Here is a 26,670-nt window from a genome sequence, read left to right on the forward strand (position 1 = left end):
TATGGCCTGCAATAATTAGTTCTTTTGTTGGGGACTTCCCAAGATGTGGAAATAAGCAACTGTCAGAATTTGGTAATACTCCTACATATTACTTACTGTAGGATCCGCACCCGATAAATGCGACCGCTCAACTGAAGAGGAACACGATAACTACGGCTATGATGACTCTGGGCCGTTACAGAAAGACAGACACGCTTGAGAGACCCTCGGTCTTTCGGTTTCTGGTCGTATTGCCCAAAACCGAGTTGCGCTCAAGACGTGGAAGTACTACAGTGCTACAGTTTTAGTGAACGTGAAGTAATACCTGGAGTACCAAAGGGAATTCAGAAAATTTATAATGAAAATGTTTCATTAAAATTATAGTATTTGATATACATTCCAAACATTCCTTCACCCGTAACTACATATTAGTTTAAACAATTTTTTTTTAATTTGTAAAGTAGACCATTCTCATTATATAGCACCCACTGTACACCAGTCTTATAAAGCATAAAGAAGTCAAACACTTCGGCATTCAAAAAGGGGTGAGTTTCAGAAATCCGTTCAAAGAGCACCAGCAAATCTCTTAAATGGCCACCTGTTGTAAATGGATAATGTAGAAGATCGCCTGAAAATACAAAAAGAAGAACTGCAGACGAATAAAAAAACCGTTGACTTGTAGCTTTGTGTTTGTTACTCGAATTTTAGAAACAATTTGTTTTTATTATTTCAATGAAATATAATAATTGTTTGACATGCCTACGCATTAGCAGCAAACCCAGAAAAGTGTGTATTTCATGTAAATCATTTGCTTCTATTTTCATTATCATGCAGTTCGTCTGCTGACTTTACAAAATTTTAACAACGTCTATACATAAGAAACTAAGGGCAGGCAATTGTATTTTGTGGTCAACCGTGGGCGGGTTTGGCGTGACCTTAACGGTTATTTCTCTAACTTGGCCAGTTCATACATATACAGTTGCCCATCGGGGTTCAAGTTGTGAGTACATAAAATAATCATTAGACAGAGTGCTTAGCAGTAACGTACGCCCTATCCACATAAGAGTGTATCATATACGATTGTTTGCATTAAAATAATATATTTATATATATATATATATATATATATATATATGTGTGTGTATGTGTATATAAGTATGTTGGTATTTATATAAAGTACAAAAAAACATTGCTAAAAATACATGTTTAAACAAAAGAGCAGCAAATAAATAGATGGCGGAGTAAAAAAAATATAGAATAAAGGGTGTTCATAAATCAGAGGGCTCGGTTGGAATCAGAAGTCGGTTAACTATGCACATTGTGCTGCTACGCTCGTTTGTTTATACACATAATCAATTGTAATATATTTGCTAGGTATTCCGTATGCTACGTGTGTTCTCTTTTCCTGGGCAACGCCATCCCCTCGTTTCCTTACGTTACGGTATGGTTACGCCCGCCGTCGTGGTCGCGTAATGGCTACGTAATGGTTCTTTAGCTTAATTCGATCGTGGCATTTGTAACATCTGCCCGTTGAGTGAGTGTACGGGACGCGGAACGCAGATTAGGATTATTACTTATTGCTGTTGTACATTCAACTTAATGTTAGAAATATTAAGAGTGGCGTATGACTAAAATTCGTTATCGACTATGGTGTGGGAGGGGGCGTGGCAGGGCAGGGCGCACCTAAATCATTCTTATTTACGGATAAGGGTTGTCAAGACTTAGCCGCAGCCGCCTGCCGATCCTCGAATTGAATTAACGCGAATTGAGAGGCTTACCGAACTAAGAGACGTGGCAAAGGCGAGAAATTTGATTTCCGCACTACACAATCATAATAAATGGTAATTCGTATAAGTAGGTAAGGATTATGCATAATCATTAATATAGCAGTAATAATATTTCCATATATGTACGTTAATATACGGTCCCTCCGTATTATTTCCCCGTACTGGTCACCGTCCCCGCAGTCGTCGTCGAGTTGATCTGCATACCGCCCACATCCTTGTGGTGATCGCCCGTGGAACTTGCGTCCATGCTCGTCTCGGAGTAGTCCAGCTTGTAGCTGGCGCTTCGCGTCACATCCTCCATTGAGGCCTCCTGGCATTCCCGCCCGCTGTGCGTCTGCGATCCACAGTTGTAGCAGGAGATAACTTTCGGCGCACTTCCGCCACCACCCGCTCCTGTTATGGGGCAAACGGTGAGAGCGCTGTACGGCGTCGTGCTGGGGACTTGCTGCTGCTGCGGCGTGGGCACCGTCTGCACGGTCACCGCGTTCGTACTGACCACGGCCGACGTGTTCTGCAGCTGGGGAGGTGTTACCGCGGTAGGAGTGCCTCCCGCTGTCATTGGCAGGAAGGCCAGGCTGGTGTGAAAAGTCGGGTAGATAAGCTCACCGTTGTGTGGCGGGCCCATCGGATAACGGAAGCCACCACGCACCGTCTGCGGAGGCGGCGCACTATGCGCTTGGAATATCGTCTGCTGTGGCGGCGGGGGTCCTCGCTGGTGATATGGATAGCTTGTATTGTAGGCTGTGGGCGGCGGTGGTTGCGGCTGCAGGAGCACAGTTGTCGTCGGTGTGCTCACCGGAGACTGGCTTATGAGAAGGGTCTGGGGCTGTTGCTGCTGCAGGCTGGCGCTGCTGATGGTTTGCGCATCGCTGACGATGCTCGGCGTGCCCGTTGTGTAAACTTGCTGATAGGTCTTATCCATCCCATTGCGTCCGTTTAGCCGCTGCTGCAGATTAATTTGCTGCTGCTGCTTGTAGCTGAGGTGGTGTTGCTTCGGCTGATAGTTTCCCAGACCGGTGGGCAGTACTGTCGTGATCATGCCCATTCCAGCATCCACCGAATTGTGTAGTGGCAGTGAGAGCTGCGTAGGCGTTGGCGTCTCAGAAGGCGACAGGTCACCACAGGATCCATTTGAGCTGCCTGATTCACTTCCCGTGGTAGCTGCACTTTTGGTGGAGTTCATGGAGTTCATCATCGATCCACTGCCATCGTCGTTCATATTAATACTCTGCATCATAACGTTCATGTTGTAGTTGGGGTTCTGAAAGTGCTGCTGCTGTTGCTGGTGCTGTGGTATGAAGGTGTTCGGCTTAACTCGATGATGATGACCTGGACGCAGAAAACCGTTGCGGATGACACTGTGCAGACTGGTTCCGCTGGAATTACTGCTTCCGCCTTCGTTGATACTCTGCAAAGATGATTCATTGCTAAGTATTGTCGTATATTGTAATATGAATTGTCAGAAGAAAAAAAGTTATATGTTATCCTTTTAACAATAAAAAATCGATATTCAGTTTGATATTGCTGTTATTAAACTATGCAGAACTTTGCAAGTATATGGATATTACTGCACAAACCCAAATATGGATTTGGTTTAACGGCAGTTTGGTTTTGGATAATACATTTCTGTATATTTTGTTTAGTTTGGTAATATTGCAAATACCATAAATTACAAGTTTTTACAACCTGTAGGCCATGGATGCTAGTGGTCATATCAGTTAATTTGCTTTAGATTTCAATCTTGAACTTGCTACATATAAATAAATAAATGAGTTCTTTGATAATTACATCGTGCTGCTGCTCGCCGCCAATTGAGGCTGGCGGCGGGGTAGTCTCCGCCGAAGGACGCCGCGCATTCTTCTGACCCGCTAGTCGCTGGGACATGCTCCTCATCTGCTGCTGATGGGGTTGCTGCTGCGCCTGCAGTGGAACGTTAATGAGGGAGCGGTCTCGCTGAGGACTCGTGGTGCGGCTACTCGACGGTGAGGATTGCTGACTCAGCATCGGCGAGCTGGCAGGTGGCACTTGATGGTCCAAACTCTGCGGCTGCTGTTGCTGCAGAGCGGGCTGTTGGTGGGGCGGTTGTGGCACGTAGTGGCGCATCGTCCATCCCGTGTTCTGGTGACTGATGATGGCACTAGTGTCCGCTGGAATGGTGATGTTAGGCTGCATCAAGTGCTGCATGCCGTCGACGCTGATCTGGTGCGTTCCATCAGAGCTCGGCATAAGCTATGGATAAACTTACTAAGTTATTCTTCTTTTGGGGGGTTTGTATTTAGAGATTTACCTTTTGAAAGTGCTGGGGAAAGATCATGGGGATGTTACCCTGTGGCGTCTGCAGTACCTGCACCATTTGAGGATGTTGCGGGTGCGGTGGCGCCTGCTGCGGTCCTGTCATTTGGTGGATCACGTGTGGTGGCTGCTGCTGAATAATCAGGTCATGTGGGGACGGCGGGTGAGGATGCTGAAGCACGGGCGTCTGCGTCTGTGCTTGCATTTGAGGCGCGAATCGCTCTGCCACCAACTTGTTCTCCTTGATCTTGCCCAAAATGCCGAAAATCTTTTTCTGCTCCTCCATGGAGAACACCGGGTGGATGGCTGCCATCGTGTAGACCAGCAGCAGCTCCAACAGCGTGTCCTGATCATTAATACAACCGAAATCACACTCGCCCCAGCATTCCAGCGTGCGGTAGATCTCACTGACGCAGTTCCGGTTGCAGGCACGGATCAGGGCCAGATATAGGGCCATCTTGCGCCGGATCTTCCGGTCGGTGGGATCGCCCTTCTGACAGTTGACCATGTCGGCGGCCAGCTCGTGCGGGTTATTCGCTCGCAGCTCCATGCCGCGCAGCGTCTCCGAGTCGCAACGGCCCTGCTCCTCGAGAAGCGTGCCCAAAAATCGCAGCTCGAATGGCAGGCAGGCGGTGAGCAGGGCGTACATCGTTTCGATCCGATTGTAGCTCTCGAGTTTCTCAAACCACTGAAGCACGTCCTGTTTGCAAATCATCTCCACGCTTGTCCCAGTTCTTTTCACCTACCGATCCCGAATCCCTGCAAGCGGCTGCACTGCATCAATGGCCACCCACTAGTGTGCCCGTTCGCCAGTTGGCCCGTCTCAGAATGTGTGTGAGTGTGTGTGTGCGCGCGTCGGTGTGAGTGCTCTAGTTACGTGTGGTGGGTGCAAAAGGCGTCCAGAATCTCGTTAGGTGGCAGCAGCTGCTGCTGCATCACAGCCGGAATCTTAGAAGACTGGCTGGGATCCGCTCCTGGACACCGGCCCAGCTTCCCGGGGCACTGTTAATTGGCTTTCCGCTGGCTTCTTCGTCAATAATCCGCTCACAAAGGCCGAGCTGATCTGCTTCTGCTGCTTTTCCTGCTGCTCTGCTGCCCACAACTACAACTAGTCGCGTATATTTTGCGCGTTAGCGGGGTAGGGGGTGCGCGGGCGGCGGGTGGCGGGGGGCTGCACCACATTGGCCAGGCACTCGCTGCTTCGCAAAACGCTCGCTGTTCGGCCGCTGTTATTCGGAGAAGACTACTCGCCGCTACCACAAAAAACCAAGCAATTTCTCGAAATTCCTGGCTAGGCGCGTGTTTGCACTTTCCGGCGACAATATATTGTGTATCAGATCGCGGATTTGGTCATTTAATGAGCACGGCCTTTAATTGGTTTGCATTGTGTGCACCTTTTTGTCAAAAATTTTTTCCACTTCGGCTCGGTGTGACCGTGACTGCTGTTTGTGTTGTTTGCGCCAGTGTGACCGTTAACAGTGCCGTCCAAAAAGTTCAAAAGTCGTGTTTAAATTTATTAATTCATATGTGTGCATCTCTATTAAGCAGTAAAAAGTCCAGCAAACGTTCTTAAGTGATCTTTATTAATATAGCTTGCACAGGAGTAAGATATCTGAAAAAGCCTATGAATCTATGTTGCCAGGCATCGTTTAAAATAAACGCGCCAGGGTTACCAGAGTGATATTTTTTTAAAATGTTTTTTAACTTTTCAGCAAGCAAAAAACCGAAGAACTCGAAACCGAAAAACTCAATGATTCGAAATAGATCCTTCAGACGGAAATTATTTGATTGTTGGCCACATTTATACAAAATTTAACCTTTAAAAAAAAAATTAATTGATAAGAAATAATAAGATAGAACCTACCAAAACCTAATTAAAAGTTTTAAAAATATAACTTATTTAATTGCGGATTATATTTCTATAAAAATGAATGCAAGCACAAATTAATTTGCAGAATCAGGCCGCTTAGAAACCATCCTCATCATCCTCGGCCATCTCCTTGGCCAGCTCCAGGTCCTGCTGCTCCCGCTCGCGTCTCTCCTCAGCGCTTTCCAAATCCTTGCCGTAGGATTTTGGAGGATAGCGCATGGCCTTAACGCTCTGGTTATGCAAGTTCAGACAGAACGAGATGCGCTCGTGAAAGGCCAACTGCGGTTCCCTGGTGCTGTAGATGTCGGTACTTTCCTTGCTGCGCATGAAGTTCTGGGCAGGGTCCAGCGTAGCCTCAATCACGCCATCCCGTATAGCCTTCGATACAATAAATTCGGCATCCTCGGCGGAGTCCAGCATTAAGCGCTTGGCAATGTCTTGCGGCGAGATGCGTGAGTACGATAATCCAATAGAGCGGATAGCTGTCTTGATCACATTGTGGCGCAGCCGGATAATCAGGGTGAATGTGTGGTCCAGTTGGAACTTGGGTCCGTACTGCGATACCACGTCGCCGAAGCGCTTTAAGTTGCCCAGACGCACGGCCTGCGTGAGCTGGAAGTAAGCACCCAGAGATTGGCGCAGACCGGCTTGTCGGAACACAACACGTTCCGGAATGTTGCCCAGAAGCAGCTCCACAACGATAATAAGCTTTTGGACAGTCTGGCGGAAGCCGATGGCAGCGTGCTGCGGGGACTTACGCAGGGCCTGGACCAGATGCTTGTGGGCATCGCTGTATTCCAGCTTAGCGGCCTTGATGCGACCGAGATAGTACAGGAAACGTGCCCATTCATTGTTGCTGGCCGATTCCGGATAGACAGACTTCTTTACCAGCTTGTCGGCCTGGTCGTACAAAGCATAGTGCAAGTAGTTTCGGAGCAGACAGTTTATCAGCACTGCCTGGCCTTCAAAATCGTTACGCAGCGTAGCAGTTCGCAAACGCGCGTGCAGGAAGGCGCGGATCCCTTCCAGAGAGTTCTTTAGCTCCGCCACTCTTGAAAAATAGAAGTAGGACTTGGCACCAATCAGGTCAAGGGTGCGTCGGTTTTGGATGGAGATTTTGGCCATTAGAGCGTCCGCGCTAATTCCAGCCCGCTTTAAATCACTGGCGTCGATGAGCTTGACCAGCAGGAGCAGGTAGAAATAAGCATCCACCTCGGCAATCGGGGCCTTGGTGGCCACTTGTTTTTTGGGAACATCTGGCAGTTCAGTGGCGTCTTTCTCTACAGCGGGCATTAAAGCCACGGCCGCCTCACGCTCTGCACCAACGGGATAAATACTCTGGGCCAGATTCCGGAAGACGACGCCGTTCAGCTTGCGACGAGTGTTAGGCAAATTGCGAAGGACGCGCAGGATGAAGCTGTCGACGGAACGAAGACAAAATGAAGACTCGACAAGATAATAAAGCTTACACTACTCACCGCGACTCCTTTGAGGCCACCCCCTTTTCAATCTGACGAAACTGCTCGCGGATTTCCTGCACAGCGGCCACATCTTGGTTCTTCTTCTCGTCAGCCAGCGTCTCCGCCGTTGGATCCACCTCCATCTCGACGTCGTGAGCACCGATGTCCGTTGCGTTCGTCATGTTGTAATGTAACTCTCAATTTACTGGGGTCACAAATATAGCCGACTTTTCTTTTGTTTTTCCAAATCCCAATCAAAAATGCCTAGTAATGTCGCTTCTTCCTCTTATTCGATTTCGGCTACACACAGTGCTGGAAAATGTAGTTGCTTAACAGTGCGGTTAAACCTTTACATTATGTTAAAAAATTTATCGATGTGTTCTACGATACACTGAGCGAATTTTTAGTCTCATAGGTTATTAGAAGATATTTCTAAAACAGTAACGATAATAATACTGCTTCAAACTGCATTATCAAGAATTTCTTAAATTACGCACACGCTGAAAGTGTATTTTTAATTAAGCTGCAATAAAACCATTACCGCAAATGGGATAAGCTTTTTCGATTTCGATACTCCGATAACACGCACGTTATCACTATTACAAAATAACACATTTACTATAATATACGGAATATGAGTTAAAATATAATATAGACTAAAATGTTGCGGTACAGACAAGTAGTGCGTCTTCTTCAGCACCGTAACTACTCGAGCGGAGCAGCGAGCAATGGATGTGGATTTTCCGGGGGCGACAAATCCGACGATGATCTGCATCCGATACGACGAACACTCCGTTTGCTCGGCAACGATATGCGCAAAGTTAAGGAGTTCTTTGTGCCCAAGGAAACGGAGACTGACAACGATCCCATTCCGACACAGAGCAAGTTCCATTTTACCGGGGAGCAAGGCAAGAGGAAGGAACCTACTGTGCCTGATGACTTCCAGACCCATTGCGATGTGCTCATCATTGGAGGTGGGGGAGTGGGCAGCTCCATCGCCTACTGGCTGAAGGAGAAGGCCCGTGACGGTCTTAACGTTGTGGTGGTCGAGAAGGATGACACGGTAGAGCAATGATGTGTACCAGTCTACCAAAATATTTAACTGGTCTTCCATATATTTCCAGTATGCCCAGTCCGCCACTCGTGTTTCTGTGGGCGGTCTTTGTCAGCAATTCTCCCTGCCCGAAAACATCCAAATGTCACTCTTTGCCGCCGACTTCTTGCGAAGCGCCAAGAAACACTTTGGTCAGGAAGTACCCCTCCAGTTCACGCCCCATGGTCATCTGATGCTCGCTGGCGAGGAGCACGCGGAAAGCCTGATGCGCTCCTCTCAGCTTCAAAACGAACTGGGTGCCCGAAATGAAGTTCTCACTGCAGATCGATTGGCGGTCCGATTTCCCTGGCTAAACACCAGGGACATCGCTTTAGGTTGCCATGGCCTGGAAAAAGAGGGCTGGTTTAACCCCTTGGCCCTTCTTAGCAATTTTCGACGGTCAGCCAGCGGCTACGGCGCCCATTTTGTCAGTGGCCAAGTTGTCGACTTTGAGTACAAATCCCAAACGGACATTTCTGTGGTCGGAGATGCTGGTTCCAAAGAGGGTTTCTACACGGGTTTGGACAAAGCGGTCATCCAACTGCCTGATGGCACTCGGCGCACCTGCAAGTTCGCCCTGTGTGTAATAAGCGCCGGTGCTAGTTCCGAACAAGTTGCGCGATTAGCAAGGATAGGCGTGGGTACAGGAATACTTCAGGTTCCGCTGCCCATCAACGCACGCAAGCGATACATGTACGCCATCAACTCGCAGGCTCAATGTGCACCCGGTATGACCATGCCCATGACAATAGATCCGTCGGGCATCTTTATCCGCAGAGATGGCCTGGGCGGCAACTATATTTGCGTGCATGACTCGATAGAAGAGAATCATAGCGCCACGATTGATCCGCAATATTTCAACCGGCACATTAGACCACATTTGTCAAATAGAATTCCCGTTCTTGAAGAAGCCCAAGTGGTGGATAGTTGGGCGGGCATCTACGATCAGAATGTATACGACGAGAACGGCATTTTAGGAGCGCACCCGTACTACCACAATCTGTACCTAGCCACCGGTTTTAGCGGACACGGAGCACAACAATCTTTGGCCGTGGGCCGAGCCATATCCGAGCTGATCATGGATGGGCAGTTCAGAACCATCGACCTCTCCCGTCTAAGCTTCGACCGGCTGATTGTTGACCAGCCCATGTACGAGTTAAATAATGTCTTAAGTTAGAATTGTTGATTGTGCATTAAAACTAAATGCAGCTAATTTAATTAATGAATTCGAACTACTTAAACTGGCCTGGAGCAGGACCAAACAGACCTACGCCCTGCTTGCTCGCGGCGCGCGATGGGGCAAAGCCCAGAAGCTTTTGGATGTTCTGACGGATGGACATGGTGCACAGGATGTAGAGGAATATAAAAGAGCAGTCCGTGTAGTCATCACCGGACAAATTTCGGTGACTTAGCCCCTGGATCCAGGATATGGGTGTAAATGGCAGCTGGGCAACCACACGGCCGTCGAAGATGCTGTTGAACATACTCAAAAGGGCGGTGAAGGCAAATCCCGTGGCGAACATGGTCTTCATCTTGACCAGCGAGAGATCGCGGTTGTTGTTTTTAAGTTTTTCCTCGTCGCGCTCGATCTTCTTCTTCACCGCTTTGTCCAGGGAATCCCCATGGATCTCCTTGCGGCGCTCCACTGCAATAAAATGCGGGTTAGCTCGTGACCATTTTAAGCACCGTTTGACCGACTTACGCTTTTTACTCTGTTTTTCCACCTCGGTCTTTAGCTTTTGGTACTTCTCCGTCCGGTAAACCATCACCCAAGTAAGTCCTAAGCAAAAGAATTTGTAGGGTTAATCAAATTAACTGGTCTTTCACTTACCCTCGCCCAGGAATGCGGTGCAAACCGATATAAAAACAATTAATATTGTGTCGGACCACATTTTTTCACTAAATTAATGCTGATAAATTAAAACTAATCGATAACACTAGTGATATAAATCTGTAAGCGTTTCCGATAGCTTATTATCATGGACTATCGATTTAGACTAACGTTTTATTGGGGGTATTCTGGTATCGTAACGGCTCACCTAACTTTAAAAAGTGTTTTCATAAAAAATTGTTTAGGAAAACTAACTAAATGTGGTAAAATTCATACTATATGCATATATAATACTATACAATTACAGAGTATTATCATTTTAATAAAATAATCTATATATCAAAAACAAACATTTTCCATAATTTTGAGTTAATTACATTCTTTCCGATTCTTTGGCAGATCTAAACGCACGAGTTCACGAGTCAGTCGAAAAGTTTATTTCTCAGACATTTAAAACACATTTATGGGTTTTGGCATTGTCACAAGCTTGCCGACTGATGTTAAGTTGTATTTCTAAGTTCTTTAAAATTTTAAGAAATATTGATTTTACAATATATTAATCAATTATTTTATGTTTGTTTATTAAATAGATGTTAGCATGGTAACTTGCTGCAAGAGTTTCTAGAATCCGATGAAAGTTTCCATGGCGTTGATGCTGATGCCGGGGCAATTCTGGTTGCTGTGCTTTCTTTTTTCGGTGAGGTGACGTTAGGCGCTGTAAAATGCTACATTTGAGGAAAGAAATCAAATCAGGTTATATATATATATATGGAAATATATATGCTATATATATATGGAACAACAACAATGAGCAAAATAACGAAGAAAAGAGAGTTTGAAATCTCAAAATCAGAATGTGGATGAGACGTTGGCGAAAATATTCAAATTGAAGTCTGTTCACTTCAAGTTGAATATTACAAACGTCGGTATATTTGAGAACGAAAAACGCTCAAAAAGATAGAAAGTATTCGGGTGGTGATGAGACCCTGCTGAAGTTTTAGTTGCTGTTTGTTGAATTTTTTTTTATATGTTGATGTTAGTTTTTGAGATATTATCAACATTTATTTGCTTAATCTCAAGCCTCCGCCTAGTAACGTCTTCGCTCCCGCTCGCGACTGCGAGATCGTCGCCGTTCATTAGAACGATTACGACGCGTGTCACGCTGGCGGTCACGATCCTTCTCACGCTCTTTCTGGCGCTCCTCCCGCTCCTTTATACGCAGCTTGTGTTCCTCGATGCGTTTCTGCCGGAATGCCTCTTTTTCTGCAATCTGAAAATACGGAAGAAAGTTTATAGTTCAGACGGGCTTTTCTAAAAGTGTTTCTCGTTGAATTGAACTATTAACTGATTATCCTAGCAACTTACCGCTTCCGGCGTCAGTGGCAGCCAGTATATGCAAGGTGTTCCCTTAGTCTTTCGAAATAGATCATCTAGTAGTCTGATAGGCGGTTCATTCTCCTTCTTCTTAGATTTGGACGCTAATTAAATGGAGTGTTTCTGTATTTATCATGACAAGCAAAATATATCCAACGGGTTTTACCTGGTGATCCACTGCGGCTTCTTGCGTGTGCATTGCGATCAATTCGCTCCCGCTCCCGTTCGCGTCCCCTTCCCTCTCTGTCCCTGGAACGCTTTCGCTCCTGTCCGGCACGTTCCGTATCCCGAGACCTTGAGTCCAGTCGATCCTTGCTTTCCCGACGCCTGTCGTTGTTGTGTTTGTCGTGGTCGCTTGGCTCCTTTTTGCCCACATCCCATTCGCGTACGGGGCGCGCTGGCTGAAGGGGAAACAACAAATTAGCTCTGCATTTCTTGCTATGACAATAATCTATTACTTTTTTGTCAGACGGTTCCAACCGGGACCAAGCGTTGCCGGACTGCTGGTTATCTCTGGTGTTTTCCTGGCCGTACCTCGGAGCCTCGTCTTTCGTTGAAAGTATTGCACGATCCATATCAGTGCGACTGCCAAAATCTACATTCAAACATTTGGGATTTGAGACTGGCCAGCGAACTCCGTGCAGAGCATGTCGGGTTTCGATAGCCTCGCTAAGAGGGTGGAAAGTAATATAATTGCAAGTGTCAGTTTTTTTTAAACACATTTAAAAGACTCTCTGGATATAAGCTAATATTTTTGCAGCTACAATACTTACTCTTCAGTGGAGTAGGCAACGTAGCACTTAGACTTGATACGATCTATCCAGAAACCATCTTCCTCAACGATTTTTCCCGTCCGCGCCAGCAGACCTTTCAGTTGCAGCACTGTGAAGGGGCGTACCAAATTGGTGATATAGAGCACGTGGCTGGCTCGGTTTCGAGCAGGACTAGGGTCACCTACTATGTGTGGTGTTGCCGTGGAAACTGTAGCTTTACTCAAGCCGACCTGAGCTGGCACCGCGTCTGTTGCTGCTGGAATAGCGGCTCCTGCTCCTTCATTATCTACCGACGCCTCTGCGCCGGTGTTGCATGTGGTGACGGTATTTGCCTTGTTATCGCGATCTTTGCTTGCTTCGGATGCGGGTGCCGGCGAAGCAGATCGCTCTGAATCGCGATCGCTGGTGACCAGACCTTCCTCCTCTGAAGAGGATTCCAGCTGCACATCGCTTAGAGGCACTGGCTGCACTACATCGGCTATAATGTTCTTCAGGGAATCCGTCGAAATGGCAAGCACGGGCGGGGTACGATCCAAAGACTTTTTGTTTGTCAGCCACTTTCGCTTCCGCACCGACCGTTGTTGCTGCAGCAATGGAGCGCCGGTTGTGTTGGTTGCGCTGCTGTTTAGGCATGATTCGTGCTTGGCGTTCGAAAGATCTGCTGGTTCATCATGAGTTTGTTCGGGTTTTTCCTCTAGCTGCTTGCGGTTTTCCTTCTGCTCCTCCTCCTCGGCGGGCTTCTGTTCCTGTATCTGCTCCTTTTGCCTTTTCTTGGTTTCTCTGCGTTCTGCAGGAGCGAAGGATTCTTCGTCCCTTTCATCGACCTCATCTGTCTGAATGTCTAATACATCGCTAGACGTTTTTAAATGTTCCTCGTCCTTGCTGCAAGGAGAAGAAACCTTTACCTCTTGTTCTGACTCGCTTTGTTTGGTGTCGTCATCAGTGCAAGTTGGACCGTCCTGCTGCGGCTTTAAATCCTCTTTCTCAACCTCATCATCCTTGACTACAGCGGGTTCTGGATAGGATCCGTCGTCTTGAGCCTGCTGATCCGCCTTCTTGGCAAGGTCTTCGGACTCGCTCTCATTAGCCGCGGGCGGCGCTACAACCGTTTCCTTTTCGACAGCGTCCTTTCCCTCCGTTCCATTCTCCGTCTCCTCCTCGGGTATGGTGTCCACCTTCTTGTCGCCGCCCTTGGACTCCGTGCGCTTTTTGGGCGTCGTCCGGCTGCCGCGACTCCTGCGCACTGGCGATGCTCCAGATCCGGCACGTTCTTCACTAGAGGCCCGCACCTCATTGACTTCTTGAGAGGCTTGCGGCACTTCAGGGCAATCGGTCTCCTTATCCTTTTGCGCCACGACCGGGGTCTCGACCTCGGTCTTCTCGCTCTCCGACACCTTGCGGGATCGGCGGCTTCGCCGTGCAACTGCCACCGGCACCGGAGCGGGCGACGACGACTTTTTTCGTTCGCTGCGACGTCTCATGGCTGGCCGAAAAACGCTGGAAACGCGTTGAGACACTGGAAAGATCTGAAATAAAACGTAGGTACAGCCGGCGGACCCACAGCTATTTCATGCACTGCTTTTCGAATTCACTCCTCGTAATATTCTGCACCTTTTCTTGATAAGAAAAATAATTTTGCTAGGCGAAAGAGCGTCAATCCGCCATCAATATGCAGGGATGCTTCCGCTCAGTCTATCGCCCCAGTGACGGCTACCGATAGTTTCGTATGCGATTAGAGAGGAAAGTAAATTATTACAAAACTTTATGAAACGAATTCCAATGTTTTCTATTGTAAGATTGTTAATTACTCAGACTTTAATTAGTTTTTCTTCGCAGATTTAAGTTATAAGCGAATAATATGAACCGTAATTGCCGATAAAATTTTGTTTGACAATGTCATCTCTAAAAAATTTTAAGAACATTTGTTTATAAAATCTAAACGAAGCATAAATATATTTGCTCAAGTGTGATAAAATGTGAATTATGTAAAAGTCGAGTATGAACTTACATTCGGGCATTTCAAAATGAACTTTATAAATGACTTTACCACGCTTTGCAACACTGCACATGTACTATTTCATAATTTTTAATACCATACCTGCAAGTTTATAGGTTTTAGTTAAAAAATTAATTAAACCCAAAACATGTTAGTGAAAAGTATTAGCAAGCTTACCCAAGTTATGAGCAGGTTCCGCCTTGCCGGGAATCCCAGGGATTACTGTCATCTTGCGCCACTGAAGAGAAGCCGTTACCACCAACGGTCAGAATTCGGATCTCGATCGCTGTGCGCCAATGCTGCGGACTACCAGGTGGCCTGGGCACCTCCACCCGTTTCAGGTTCTTCCGGTGGAATGTTTTGGGCGTTTTCCGCTGCCTTCACTCTAAATCTGTTTGGTGGCGGGAACGAAAAGGAGGAAACTCCGGAAGACAAACTGATCAAGACCATCAAGCGATCAATCCTTTGCATTCAGAGGGAACAGTACGACAAGGCCGAGCAAATGCTCCACCTGGCTCTGCGAATGGCGCAGGATATTCAGAGCAAGGACGGCATTACATATGTGTTTGATCTGATGGCTAATTTGGCCATGGAACGGGAGCAGTTTAAAAAGGCGGAGAAGATATTCACGGACGTCATGAAACGCCTATTTGCCGACGGACACACAGAAGAGAGTCCCAAGGTGGGTGACCTACTTAGACACTCCTACCAGTTAAGATCTTTTTCATTTTTAGATACTTCACATCAGCTCCAAAATAGCACACATGTCTCAGCTGCAAGGTGATCTGGAAAAGAGCTTTCAAGGGTTCACTTGGACCTTGCAACAGTTGGCTAAACTACTGGAGAAAATGCCCGACGACAAGGACATACTGGAACTGTATGGCTTGACAAAGAATTGGTATTGAAGGTGTTTCCTTTGCCGCTAATTAAGCTCATACTTACAGTCCCAGTCAATGGTTTTTGTTGTGTTTATATTTATAGGTTCGGCCAGCTGCTGATGAAGCAGGGAAAGTACCTGGAGGCTAAAAATCTCTTTCAGGAAGCCTTCGACACGCTCATAAATGTTTATGGCGCCGTCAACGACGCCTCTGTAACCATCCTGAATAACATCAGCGTGGCGTACGTAAACGTAGGTTCACCTAGTTATCCAAAGTACTTGAAGTACATTAATTGTAATTACAGCTAGAAAAGTACTCCGAGGCAAGGGAGACCCTTTTAAAGGCCATGGAACTGACTAAAGAGCTAAAGGATGCCACGCAGGAAGGTATTCTGCAGGCAAATCTTGGTTTGGTGTATCTTCGCGAGGGTCTGATGTCACAGGCGGAGAACGCTTGCAGACTGGCGTGGAAACTGGGCAAGCAGCACCAGAATCCCGATGCCATAGAGCAGGCCGAGTATTGCCTCAACGAGATAAAGACCACCCTGAATGGAGAGAAACGCCAGTGAGGTTTCTTTTTACAGTGTATTTTTGACTATTTATAAAAATTTCATTTCGAAGTGAGACACAAATTTGGAAGGCGTAAAAACTCTTAAATAACACCGCCTTGGTTATATTGGGAAATAATTGCGGTTACTGAATGTTGGAATATAGTTTTTTAAATAATTGCTCATCGTTTTGAGTAGGAAATGAAAAGCCATCTTTAAAATTGTTTGCGGCATACTTTCAGCTCACGCAATTATATCCTTTTATGTATTTACTCTCTAAATTTTTGATGTTACTCGAACTTGGCAATAACAATCATTAGGGCAACGCCGGTGAGCAGCGCAAAGATTTCCTTTAGCGACTGTTTCAGTTTGGTGGACTCCTCCAGCAGCTCCGGCAGGACGCTCACTGTTGCGATATAAATAAAACCGCCGGCGGTGAAGGGCAAGACCCATGGGGCGGATCCGTCCCCGCCTCCAGCCCCCAGAAGAGCTAGCGCTGTGCCCGCCAAAGCTCCGAGTGCTGTGACAAGCTGCAGAAGCATTGCCTTCCGCCTAGAACAACCAGACTTTATTAGAATGGCAAAGTCGCCAATCTCGTGGGGCACTTCGTGTAGCAGAATGGTAATAGTGGTCACAATGCCAATGCTGTTCCCCGCCAAGTAGGAGGCACCGATGGCCAGACCATCCGTAAAGTTATGAGCGAAGTCCGCCGCCAAATTCAAGTAGCCGGAAATCTCCACTTCACCCTCTGGTTTCGCTTCTGGTTTTTTGGAGTGGGTCTTTGCTGGTTTTGCCGGTTTGTCTCCGTCCCCGCTATCTTCTTTGCCAGAAGACTTTTTCTTAGCAGGCACTGGTTTTGGCTTTGGTGCTCCATGGCTATGGCCATGTCCTCCTTGACCGCCTTTTAGAATGCGTACCAGTTTCTCTACCGAAAGGAAGGCAATGATTCCTCCAAGAACCCACAGACCAATGCTCATATCGTGGCTATGGCTATGAGCATGTTCATGCTCCTCGCCTTCATGATGATGATGGTGATCATGATCGTGATCGTGGCCGTGTTCTCCATGACTGTGTGGGTGCGTGGCATGAGGGATCAAGTGCAGGAAAGCATCGCCCAACAAACCGCCAGAAGCGAAGGCCAGAAGAACTTTCAGACGCGGCTTCATCGCCTCACTGTTGTCTAGGGGAATGATATACAGCAGCACGAAGGGAGCGGCACTGATAAGAAGTGTTGAGCCGATGGAGTGCAGCCAAATGGTACTCATATCTACAAGAAAATGGGGGTCAACTAGAGTATTTTAAGCGTGGTAATTCGTGGATTACCCAACTCCGGCTTTGACTTGGTGTGCCTTTCATCGTGCCCGTGATGATGGTGTCCATGATCGTGGTCATGATCATGATGATGGTGTCCATGATCGTGATCATGATCATGATGATGGTGTCCATGATCGTGGTCATGATCATGATGATGGTGTCCATGATCGTGGTCATGATCATGATCATGGTGGTGCTCCGGCCGTAAAGCCTTCTGCGGATCGAAGTTTTCGTTGGCTTCCCGCGAGTATTTGAAACTGGGATTGCCCTGGCCGGTGCACAATGCCGGGAAAGAAAGAAGTACTGCTCCTAGGATTACGGCCAGAGCCAGTTTCTGGTAAAACTGGATCTTACTGCACTGGAAATCAGCCACTTGTTTGGCCATTTTGTCCTATACTTTAGTTTTGCGTTGGACTGCGGCCAAAGTGTTGTGACGTGTTTGCTTTTTTTCTTTCTGGTTAGTTATCGATAACCGTAATTCTGAAGATATCGATTGTTTCGGTCAAATAAAAACAACTTGTTTTTATTTTCATATATATGTTTTACCTTGCCGCTTTTGTTCAAATTAACTTTCAAACGGAGCTTATGATCCAATAAAATTTGTTGAATCCAAAGAATAAAATAAATGCGAAGCATTTGAATTTTAAGCAAAGTACACTAGAAAAATAGGTCGTTCACACTTTGCCGCATTAGACCATCCAAACATTCCACTTCTAAAATCGGTTTTTAGGTATCCTCCAATATAACCAAAAAAAAAAATATATTAATTTAAATTGTTGAAATACCACTTTGTATACACAAAGGAAAGTTACCCCAACATATTCAGAAAGTAAAGTATCATTTTCGTTTGCCTAACCACCGAAATTGATTAAAATTCACTCAATTGAATTATTTTATATTTGTATATTTGCATTTAAATGACTATTAAATAATTTTATGGTTTAGTTTGTTTCCTATGTATTTATCGTTACCAGACATGGTTAACCGGGGCTAATAACTAGACACGAAAAGGTGCACAATAATTTGCTTTGATTCAAAAAGAACGCTTAAATTTTGTCGGTGATCAATAAATAATTAGTTCGAGTTTCACATGACACGGCAATGTGGGTGTGTGTTTGTTTTGTGTATGTATATATACAAGCCACTTTGGTTGCTGGTTGAATTGCTGCTGATCCTGCCTGTGCTTTCGTTTCCGTTTCAGCCGCTCAATATAGGTTAATCTTCTTGAGTATTGTCTTGCGACACATGTGGCATGTCCGGAGCGTTTCGGCACAATGGGAGCACGCGCCGTGCCCGCACAGGAAGGCCACATCCCTCTTTCGTTCCATGCAAATACCGCAGAAGTGCGACTCCTCAAACTCCTGCACTTTGTTCTCCAGATAGCGAAGTAGATCCCCGGACGGTAGCCGTGTGGGGTCACTAGGTGACGACGTGCACGTGGGCAGGGCCACTACCCGGCCGCTGACCGTCAATCGCCGCTCGATTACCACGGCACAGCGGAGACACTTTTTCATTCGGATGCCGCACTCCTCGCAGGCGATCTGATGTTGACACGGCTCAAAGCGCACCAGCTGCAGGATCTCATTGCACACAATACACTCAAGGGGGCCGGACACGATCACCGGACTTGGACTGGGGCCCGCAGCACCGGCCTCCAGCGCCGTGCTGCTCAAGCTAGAGGTAACCGGAGGCTTTGGTGCCTTCTTCCGCGGCGCCACCTGTGGAGAAACGTTTTGCTGTGTTGCATCGGAGTTCAGTTTCTTCACGCCCGGCGAGGCGGAGGGCGTGGATGGAGCTGCAACTACTCCAGCAGTTGGGATATCGTTTGGCTTTGGCATTAGTTCATATTGCTGGCGCTGTGGTGGTGGAGGTGCTGCAACGCTTCCAGGCCCGGCTCCATCGGATTCAGCTCCAGCAGCCGCAGAGCATTCCTCATGGGCGGCTGATATTGCAGACACGTCCAAGGCTTGAAGATTGCTAGGCAGCGATTCGGCTTCGCCCTGCTGCCCAAAAATGAGTTGCCTAATGTTGCGGTCCGTTATCCACTCAAAAATGCTTGCATTGGCGTTGTTCAGCTCCACTCGGCAGCCGGCCCTCGAAAGATAGATCAGAATACTGTACATCAAACGATCTTCGGGCCGAACGCTTGTCTGCACTAGACTCAGGTAAAACTTGTGAATCTCAGGCGCCTCCTCTGGGTGAGGCTCAGCGGCCGACTGCAGATTGGACTTCTTAATGACGCACAAATGCATCGCATTGTCACCATCCTCGTCCTTGGCATTCACGTCGCAGGAGAGGCGAACGAGTCGCTCGATTACCCCGGCATGGCCCTGGGAGACTGCCAGTAGGAAAGGCGTCTGCTGGCGATTGTTACGTATATCTAACTCAGCTTGTCCCTCAGTGACCAGCGTTTCAACAACTTGGGCATGACCGTTAAGGGCTGCCAAGTGAAGTGCCGCAAAACCATCGTCTTTGCGCACATTGACCAACTGGCGGGAGAGCAACAGGATACGACGAGCAGCAACAACGTTTCCTTTAAGGGCTGCGTGGTGAAGAACGTTAAAGCCGCGATTATTCTTAACCGTAAAGTCAAGATTCGGAGCGTTGCAAAGCAACTCCACTACTTCCGTATTCTCCTTGCCGATCGCGTCGTGAAGCGCCGTATCTCCGTACGAATCCTGAATGTTTACATTGGCATTGTGCTGCAGCAACTCACGGACACAGTGTGGAGTTTTCTTGTGCGCGCAGATGTGCAGCGCGGAGCAGTGGCTCGAGTTCAGGAAGTTTACCTCAGCACCGTGCTGCAGCAGCACTCGCATGGTGGCCGGCTGGTTGCCGAAGGCTGCGTAGTGTAGAGCGGAATCGCCTTCTTTGTCTACCGCATTCACGTTGGCTCCCTTGGAGATGAGGTAGCTGACAAGATCGACGTAGCCCTGGTGCGAGGCAACCTGAATACAAGCCTTGCCGCCACTCATCACATCCACCTGGCCGGGATTTACGTCCAGGTACTGCCGCACGAAATCCAAATGGCCCTGGGCAGCCTCTCGTACGAGCTTGTCGGCAACTGAACTACCAGAGAGGCCTGAGAGCGGTGTCATTACATGGTCTGCACGTCGGTGGCTCAGGTCCATCATACTGTTGGAGCGCTCAGCTGCCGTTGCCAAAGGAGAGCGTTCTAGTTTGACACATTTCGGATTCAGGGTCCACTCGAAACCGTCGTCCAGCTGCTGGATGCGGAGGTCGCCGTCCGAGTACACCTTCACGACCTTGCAAATTTTTCCAAGGGCCTAAAAAACATTTTTTAAAGAATATTAAACAAAAAATTTTAACTAAGTCGTGCTCACGTGTCGCATGATTTCGATCCATTCACCGTGACCCTTCTGCAGCTGCTGCACTTTATTGGCATCGTTGATGATGGTGACCAGGTCCCCGACACGAAAGGAAACAACCTTAACGAGTGCGGCTGGATGAAAGGTCCATCTATTGGGACAGTTTTCATACTGAACACTGTTTGGATTTGAATTGTGTTAGAAAATGAAATAAAATTGAATAAATTATGTATTCCCACCGTATATCCCCTTTGTCCGTGATGCGATGTACGGTGCCCAGTTTGGACAAATGCTCGACCATGCGCGGATTCCATCCTCCATGGCCCTGCTGCAACTTCATTAAGGCGTCAACCTCTAGGCAAACCTTGACGCGGTCGCCCACAGAAAAGCTTGGCTTCACCATGGGCGCCACCGGTTGCAACTCCTCTGGCTGACCCAGAACAGGCATGTGGTCCTTGTAGTAGTGTCCGCCGCAAGTGGCCGTTATGTACTTGAGGTCCACGTTACCCTTGTGACCTAGACGGTAGACGTTCGTCGATCCGGTTACCCACGATACGTTGGCCACGCTGCGACACGATTCGTTGTCCCAGCCCCGGATTTCCATAACCCGACCCGTCTTGCCCTCTCCGCCGTCCTGTTCGCTCCACTCCCAATCCGGACCACGCACCACTTTGGAACCCACAAAGATGCCTCGCAGCTGTATCCGCTTGGCACCTCTTCTCATGGGCACTCTTACGCCCAGCGAGTTGGGAGTGGTGTAGCGAATGAACGGGTGCTCCAACTCGTGCAGATCCGCTGCGTAACAGTAGGCGCACAGGTGATAGTTGGGGCACTGGGCGCACTTGAATACTATGCCAGCAATACCTGCCTTGGAACAGCCATCGCAGACGACATTTGAGTGACGAACCCCTGCGAATGAATAATGAGAATGTAAGACCCTTATAAGCAATGAACTTTAAATAATTGTAATTTGAATAAGTTGAAACCCTAGAGATTACATAGTTTTTTTAAGTCGAATGCAAATGTATACGATAAAAAAAGTTTCTATGAAATTTATAGAGTGTTTAATATTAGTTTTTGTTAACTCATACTTAAAATATCAGCTTTAGGGCAATATTGTCACTTACCAACTTGAGCATTATCTACAATTATCAAGTCGTACTGGTTCTGGTAGCCCACACGGTAGTTGGTCCGGTGTCCGGAATCCCAGTTTACCACCACAGTGTTTTCCGGTGAATGTGTCGATCCGCAGCGTCCGATTTCGCAAACGGTTCCAACGTGACCTTCTCCGTCGTCTGTTGCGTATGCAATGAAACAAAGTTGAGAGTGACGTGATGTGAAATGAAGAATCTATAGAGCTGCCACAAGGATGCTCCTGGGGCTGCATTGTGTGTACATCGGCTTCACCATCCCCGTCCACATCCGGTGGATATCAGACATATGCAACGCACACTTTCCCCTCATAAACAACGCGCCATGACTATAAATACCCATAATCATTGACTCGGGCTCGGGCTCCAAGCGGATTTTTGTTATGCACTCGGACTCGGGCGTGCAGCTGCTCTATAATTACCCCGTATCACGGGTGTGGATGTGGAAGCGTTCTCTAGAGGGTGACATTTGATGTTGGCCTGGGGAGGAATGGGAGCACCGCTGGCTGGGCTGCCATCTGAAATTTTGTTTATGTCTATTTTCAACACACCCCAGTCGGAGGAATACCAAGGTCCAAAAATAAACTCTCCACATCCTCCCCAAATCTCAGGCCCGCTGGAGCTAACTGCTCGCGATCCCCACCCGGTAACTAAAAATAAGCACTCCAAAAAGGTTGGAGACAAAATGGCACGCGCCCTTGCGCCTGACATGTGCATATGCTCCACTCCACAGGCTGCTCTTCCGGACGGGAAAAGTGCGACTCGGGAAGGGAAGCACACATACCATAACCAAATCGTAGACATGTGCAGCTGCAGTTGGATACTCCAAAGGCTTAAAACTTCTCTCAGCGGAAAGTACCTCTCTGAACACAGCACTTAGTAATAAACTACTTAAAATGTGAATATTATAATATTTAATTGTTGCCTAGCAACTGGCGACTGCGGATGAGCAATCTAAAAAAGGTGACCCAGTCCGTGTACGACTACTACAGCGACGTACTCAACTACTCGCTGAGTGATTTCTCAAAGCCCGATCTGCAGAGCATCGCTGAGAAGTGTGACTTGGGAGAGCTGGAGCGCTTGCTGCAGTTAGTTCTCGGGTGCGCCGTAAACTGTGCCGAGAAGCAGTCCTACATTACAGAGATCATGTGTCTGGAGGAGGAACTACAGGCGAACATTATGCGAGCTCTTCAAGAACTTGAGGCCACCAGACAAGCATCCTCGGCAGAGGGCGGTGTAGTCAGTTCCTTGTCTCGTAGCCCTCGCACCGGGATCCTGGACAGCAAGGCCGTTCAGGAGGATCGCGACGCCTTGGCACAGAAATGCTTCGAGACGGAGAAGAAAATGCTCCTTCTTATAGACGAGAAAACTAATCTTCAACAGGAGTTGCATAAGTTGCAAAAAGAGTTTGCCCGTCTAGAGCAACACTCCACGGTTATCGGAGATGATGGATGATGGATTCGTATATCAGCTACGAAATTTGGCTCTTTTTGTTAATACAGCTTTCAAAATGTAATTGCAAATGAAAATTATACACATTTCATTTAACATCTAATCTCGTTTTAAGGTACATATAATGCCGGCGGTTGATCAAGCTTTCACTAGCCTCCAACAAGCCTCACCATCTAATTGTTTGTAATACGTTCGGAACTTTTTCCAGCGAAAGACAATTAATTCAATTAAAAACTACGCAATATTATTGTTTGGCGGGCAGCTGCCTACGGACTTACATATATATTTACCTGCCACGTAGGGTGCCATACTGTATGTACTATCGAGAGCCACACATCCATATATATACGCCGTATATATATGAACCATAAAACGAAGCGACGACAGCAGAAGCAATTGGTAAGCGCAAGAATTTCGCTGCTGCCGCAGTGAGTGTTGCTAAAAATAGCGGGGCGCGTCCTCTTTACATTCAACAACGCAGCAACAGCGGGCACGGACGTACACCTCTCCGTGCCGTCCCGTCCAACTACCCCACACCCATCCTCCTGCTCCGCCGACCCTCTACGGGTGCCAATGCCAAGTAAGTTGTTTTTGGGCTATACAGTATGTATTGACTACGAAGTGATTCCCTTTAAACCATTTCTGTATCATCAGAATATTTCTCTCAAATTATAAAGAATTACCTACATTGTAGAACAAAAATTTAAGCATCAGCAGATAAAACTGGATCAAAAACATACAACTGTATAGTAAAATAAGCATCGATCGTACTCAAGACCTTTCTTGTTTTCCACTTTATTTTGTTTAGATCCTCAATACCTACGCGGTTTAAAATTGTTATTTTAAGATATTGCTTATTAGTTATTAGACTTCTTAACTTCATCAAATTCAAACATCAAATATTAGTAAAAAATCCGCATCAGAAATTAGAAACATACAACTTTTGTTTAAATATAAGATAAGAAGTGTTCAAAGAATATAATCGCTTAATAAATTTCCTACTGAAAAAACTACTCTTTCGGAGAATATATGACTAAGGGTGTTTCCCAAATGAATGCGTAAATTGGCGACATCCCCACCGACTAATCTTCACCGTACGCCGATTTCGGTCTGCACTATATAACAAAACCAACCGTATCTATAAACAGAGAGCGGATGGCAAGTTAATTCGCCTCTTTGGAGGTGGGTGAAAGTAAACAAGCCTGCCTGTGGCTGCCTGAATGCGTTCTTACCTTGATTCGACCAGATCCAGTTGGGTCCGCGCACCACTCGAATGCCGGGGGGAATGGAGGCTCGCATGGCGCTTGGTTAGCTATATTTATGTAATCCGTTTCAGCCTGCAAGGAAGATAGCATAAAGGTGACATTTGACAATACTCGGAGCACGGAGTTTGATGGGACCTGGCTGATAATTGGGTCAACTAAATGGCGGCCCCGTCAGCGCATGACTAAAAAGGAGGGGAGCATATCGGGGTCAGCTCGGAAGTCTTTTTAGGCTTAAAACATAAAAATCTCTCTAAGAGTATTTTTCAATACATTGCAGGGGTTTAATCCTCAGCAAGAAATTGCACTTTTCACAATAATCTTAAGCAGAATTCAAATTGTCTAGAGATTTCTGTATTAAAACTCCTGAGATGTCTTTGTTAAGCCTTCGCATTATACATATATGCGGTGTCGGGTGAGGAAATGCCATTCAAATGCCAGATATGTTTCCCGATCGCCAGCGCTTCGGTTTCTGGCAGTCCGAGGTTTTGTGGTGCGGGTGCAGCCCAGAAGCTCGCATGACGCATGCCGATAAGACGGATATATGCACATATGTAGCGCCTGGAACTACGATTCCCAGTTCGATTTTGATTATAAAAGTCAAATGCCTGTGACATTTTGGTCAAGGAGCGAAGTCATTCAAGGAGTCGACTCGCATCTGTTGTTTACGAAAGTCGAAGCACTCACACAATCGCCCGTTTAGACATCGCACATATATATACACAGTGTATATATATATTTTACGTACATATATACTAATGCAAAATTGGGTATGTGAAAAGCGATTGTAGGGGGCTTGGTTTGAGTTTTGGGGCTTACCAATGCAAGTTGTGATGTGCTCCAGCTGTTTGCAATGAAAAACTTTAAGTTCTCAAGCCTTTAATGGTGCATTTTAAGCGCGCGTGCGCTTTTTATTGGGCATTTATTGTTTCTTTTCGCTAAAATTCAGTGACACCGTTGCTCCGGTAGCCTAAAGGGGTCATAGTTCACTCGAACGCGATTTGTTTTTCGCACTATTCTAACACGCCGATACCGTACTTACGGCCAATTTCTCCTGCACATTACAATTTGATAGTTAAATGACCAAAATTCACTATTTCGCTAGCACTATTAAATAAAACTACAATTTGGTTTGCTTCTTTCTAACTAGAGACGGGCGTGCAAAATGACATATGTATTCGATAGTGATCGATAGCACGTAGGGCAATCGATTCCTGGTGGAGAGTTATCAGCTATAGGCAACACATGTTATTTTGTTCTTGGCAGTCCATACAATTACATATTTGTTTACCACAGGTGATTAGTTATTTTTATTCATGCTCCGTAGCGTGTGATGAAAAGAGCTACCGAAATGGACCAATTGACGTATCAGACTGCTGTAAAAAAGGGTAAGCATCTCTGATATAAGTCCTAAGAGGTAAATATATAAATATTATATTATGTTTAGCACAACTGGTTGAGAGGAATCCCCAGTTGCAGATCAACCCCATGCGTGTATCCATGCACCAGGAGGAGGATATAATCGAATTGGCCCAACAAATCCAGAACGCTGACAAACAATTGAAAAACACAACTTGCCACAAGCTAGGGGTCATAATGGAGCAGGTAAGCTATACTTCTCGCTAAGAATAATAATACAAACTAATAAATCTTCGAAAGATAAAAATGCTTCAAGCCCAAGCCATGGAAATACTAAAGGAGTCCAATCTCAACAGAGATCTGCACAGTGCGGCCTGTAATTTCACCAAAAAACCGGGACAAATCTATCATCTATATCAAAGATCATCGGGTCAAAACTATTTCAGCATGTTATCACCGGAAGTAATTTTGTTTAAAAGAAGTCTAAAAACCAAGTTTTAAATGCTTTGTACTTACAGGAATGGAATCTTTCAGTTGACCAGACATTTAAAGGCAGTTACAGATTAGAATATGATTTAAGCTGGACTCCAGTGGAAAAGATTAAAGAGCAGGATGAGAAGCTGAAGTGGGCGGAGCAGTGCATGCAAAAGGCTTTAGACGGTGGGCGTGGTTCGGCCATGGCAATTGATTTTAATATAAACAATGATTAAAAGAATATTATTAAAATTATTTTTATTAAGATTAATCTTCGCCGAAAATGCAATGATATTGATTTTAATAGCAAGACAAATTAATTTAAATCTTAACATATTTAGGTTTTAATAAAAAACAAATACATTTTTGAAACCTCTTTAATTTTGTAAACATACTAATAAATGATATCGATATTTTCTATCGATAGAGAAAGTGCATCTCAAAGGCTC

General features: G+C 46.4%; 9 protein-coding genes across 12 annotated transcripts; 3 read left to right on the forward strand and 6 right to left on the reverse strand.

The window, feature by feature from the left end:
* Positions 1-655: 655 nt before the first annotated feature.
* On the reverse strand, positions 656-5,547 carry LOC122615255 (ataxin-2 homolog). Its single transcript, XM_043790225.1, has 3 exons — positions 4,054-5,547; positions 3,555-3,995; positions 656-3,174 (listed from the first exon to the last, which is right to left on the reverse strand). The coding sequence occupies exons 1-3, from the start codon at positions 4,771-4,773 to the stop codon at positions 1,915-1,917; spliced, it is 2,421 nt and encodes an 806-aa protein (XP_043646160.1). The 5' UTR covers positions 4,774-5,547; the 3' UTR covers positions 656-1,914.
* Positions 5,548-5,939: 392 nt separating this feature from the next.
* Positions 5,940-7,703, reverse strand: LOC122615257 (probable 26S proteasome non-ATPase regulatory subunit 3). The gene is made up of 2 exons (XM_043790228.1): positions 7,407-7,703; positions 5,940-7,345 (listed from the first exon to the last, which is right to left on the reverse strand). The coding sequence occupies exons 1-2, from the start codon at positions 7,568-7,570 to the stop codon at positions 6,025-6,027; spliced, it is 1,485 nt and encodes a 494-aa protein (XP_043646163.1). The 5' UTR covers positions 7,571-7,703; the 3' UTR covers positions 5,940-6,024.
* Positions 7,704-7,959: 256 nt separating this feature from the next.
* LOC122615256 (FAD-dependent oxidoreductase domain-containing protein 1) lies at positions 7,960-9,699 on the forward strand. Its single transcript, XM_043790227.1, has 2 exons — positions 7,960-8,451; positions 8,513-9,699. Exons 1-2 carry the CDS (start codon positions 8,050-8,052, stop codon positions 9,656-9,658), a joined length of 1,548 nt encoding a protein of 515 aa, XP_043646162.1. The 5' UTR covers positions 7,960-8,049; the 3' UTR covers positions 9,659-9,699.
* Positions 9,655-10,467, reverse strand: LOC122615258 (calcium load-activated calcium channel). Its single transcript, XM_043790229.1, has 3 exons — positions 10,313-10,467; positions 10,184-10,261; positions 9,655-10,126 (listed from the first exon to the last, which is right to left on the reverse strand). The coding sequence occupies exons 1-3, from the start codon at positions 10,371-10,373 to the stop codon at positions 9,714-9,716; spliced, it is 552 nt and encodes a 183-aa protein (XP_043646164.1). The 5' UTR covers positions 10,374-10,467; the 3' UTR covers positions 9,655-9,713.
* A 259-nt stretch (positions 10,468-10,726) lies between these two features.
* Positions 10,727-14,162, reverse strand: LOC122612429 (apoptotic chromatin condensation inducer in the nucleus). Of its 2 annotated transcripts, XM_043786036.1 has the most exons (6): positions 14,071-14,162; positions 12,460-13,985; positions 12,145-12,355; positions 11,853-12,087; positions 11,678-11,790; positions 10,727-11,582 (listed from the first exon to the last, which is right to left on the reverse strand). In XM_043786036.1, exons 2-6 carry the CDS (start codon positions 13,938-13,940, stop codon positions 11,400-11,402), a joined length of 2,223 nt encoding a protein of 740 aa, XP_043641971.1. In that variant the 5' UTR covers positions 13,941-13,985; positions 14,071-14,162; the 3' UTR covers positions 10,727-11,399. The 2 variants fall into 2 exon arrangements, 1 of the variants encoding a protein (XP_043641971.1); XR_006325615.1 differs by lacking the exons at positions 10,727-11,582; positions 11,678-11,790; positions 11,853-12,087 and having other exon boundaries at positions 12,214-12,355; positions 12,460-12,568; positions 12,645-14,158.
* Positions 14,163-14,388: 226 nt separating this feature from the next.
* On the forward strand, positions 14,389-15,918 carry LOC122612431 (tetratricopeptide repeat protein 19 homolog, mitochondrial). 3 transcript variants are annotated; one of them, XM_043786040.1, is made up of 4 exons: positions 14,391-15,137; positions 15,190-15,353; positions 15,437-15,574; positions 15,638-15,777. In XM_043786040.1, exons 1-4 carry the CDS (start codon positions 14,604-14,606, stop codon positions 15,639-15,641), a joined length of 840 nt encoding a protein of 279 aa, XP_043641975.1. In that variant the 5' UTR covers positions 14,391-14,603; the 3' UTR covers positions 15,642-15,777. The 3 variants fall into 3 exon arrangements, with proteins under 3 accessions (XP_043641976.1, XP_043641975.1, XP_043641974.1); XM_043786039.1 differs by having other exon boundaries at positions 14,392-15,137; positions 15,437-15,584; positions 15,638-15,918; XM_043786041.1 differs by lacking the exon at positions 15,638-15,777 and having other exon boundaries at positions 14,389-15,137; positions 15,190-15,362; positions 15,437-15,570.
* Positions 15,919-16,094: 176 nt separating this feature from the next.
* On the reverse strand, positions 16,095-17,658 carry LOC122612430 (protein catecholamines up). The gene is made up of 2 exons (XM_043786037.1): positions 17,204-17,658; positions 16,095-17,147 (listed from the first exon to the last, which is right to left on the reverse strand). The coding sequence occupies exons 1-2, from the start codon at positions 17,577-17,579 to the stop codon at positions 16,171-16,173; spliced, it is 1,353 nt and encodes a 450-aa protein (XP_043641972.1). The 5' UTR covers positions 17,580-17,658; the 3' UTR covers positions 16,095-16,170.
* A 419-nt stretch (positions 17,659-18,077) lies between these two features.
* LOC122613511 (E3 ubiquitin-protein ligase MIB2) lies at positions 18,078-25,538 on the reverse strand. Its single transcript, XM_043787717.1, has 6 exons — positions 25,208-25,538; positions 24,359-24,463; positions 21,651-21,818; positions 20,763-21,432; positions 20,539-20,701; positions 18,078-20,481 (listed from the first exon to the last, which is right to left on the reverse strand). The coding sequence occupies exons 2-6, from the start codon at positions 24,423-24,425 to the stop codon at positions 18,400-18,402; spliced, it is 3,150 nt and encodes a 1,049-aa protein (XP_043643652.1). The 5' UTR covers positions 24,426-24,463; positions 25,208-25,538; the 3' UTR covers positions 18,078-18,399.
* A 79-nt stretch (positions 25,539-25,617) lies between these two features.
* Positions 25,618-26,588, forward strand: LOC122613512 (uncharacterized protein C1orf50 homolog). Its single transcript, XM_043787718.1, has 4 exons — positions 25,618-25,776; positions 25,836-25,993; positions 26,048-26,209; positions 26,266-26,588. Exons 1-4 carry the CDS (start codon positions 25,722-25,724, stop codon positions 26,455-26,457), a joined length of 567 nt encoding a protein of 188 aa, XP_043643653.1. The 5' UTR covers positions 25,618-25,721; the 3' UTR covers positions 26,458-26,588.
* Positions 26,589-26,670: the final 82 nt, after the last annotated feature.

This window comes from Drosophila teissieri, chromosome 2R (assembly GCF_016746235.2).
Source record: "Drosophila teissieri strain GT53w chromosome 2R, Prin_Dtei_1.1, whole genome shotgun sequence".
Classification (NCBI taxonomy): Eukaryota; Metazoa; Arthropoda; class Insecta; order Diptera; family Drosophilidae; genus Drosophila; species Drosophila teissieri.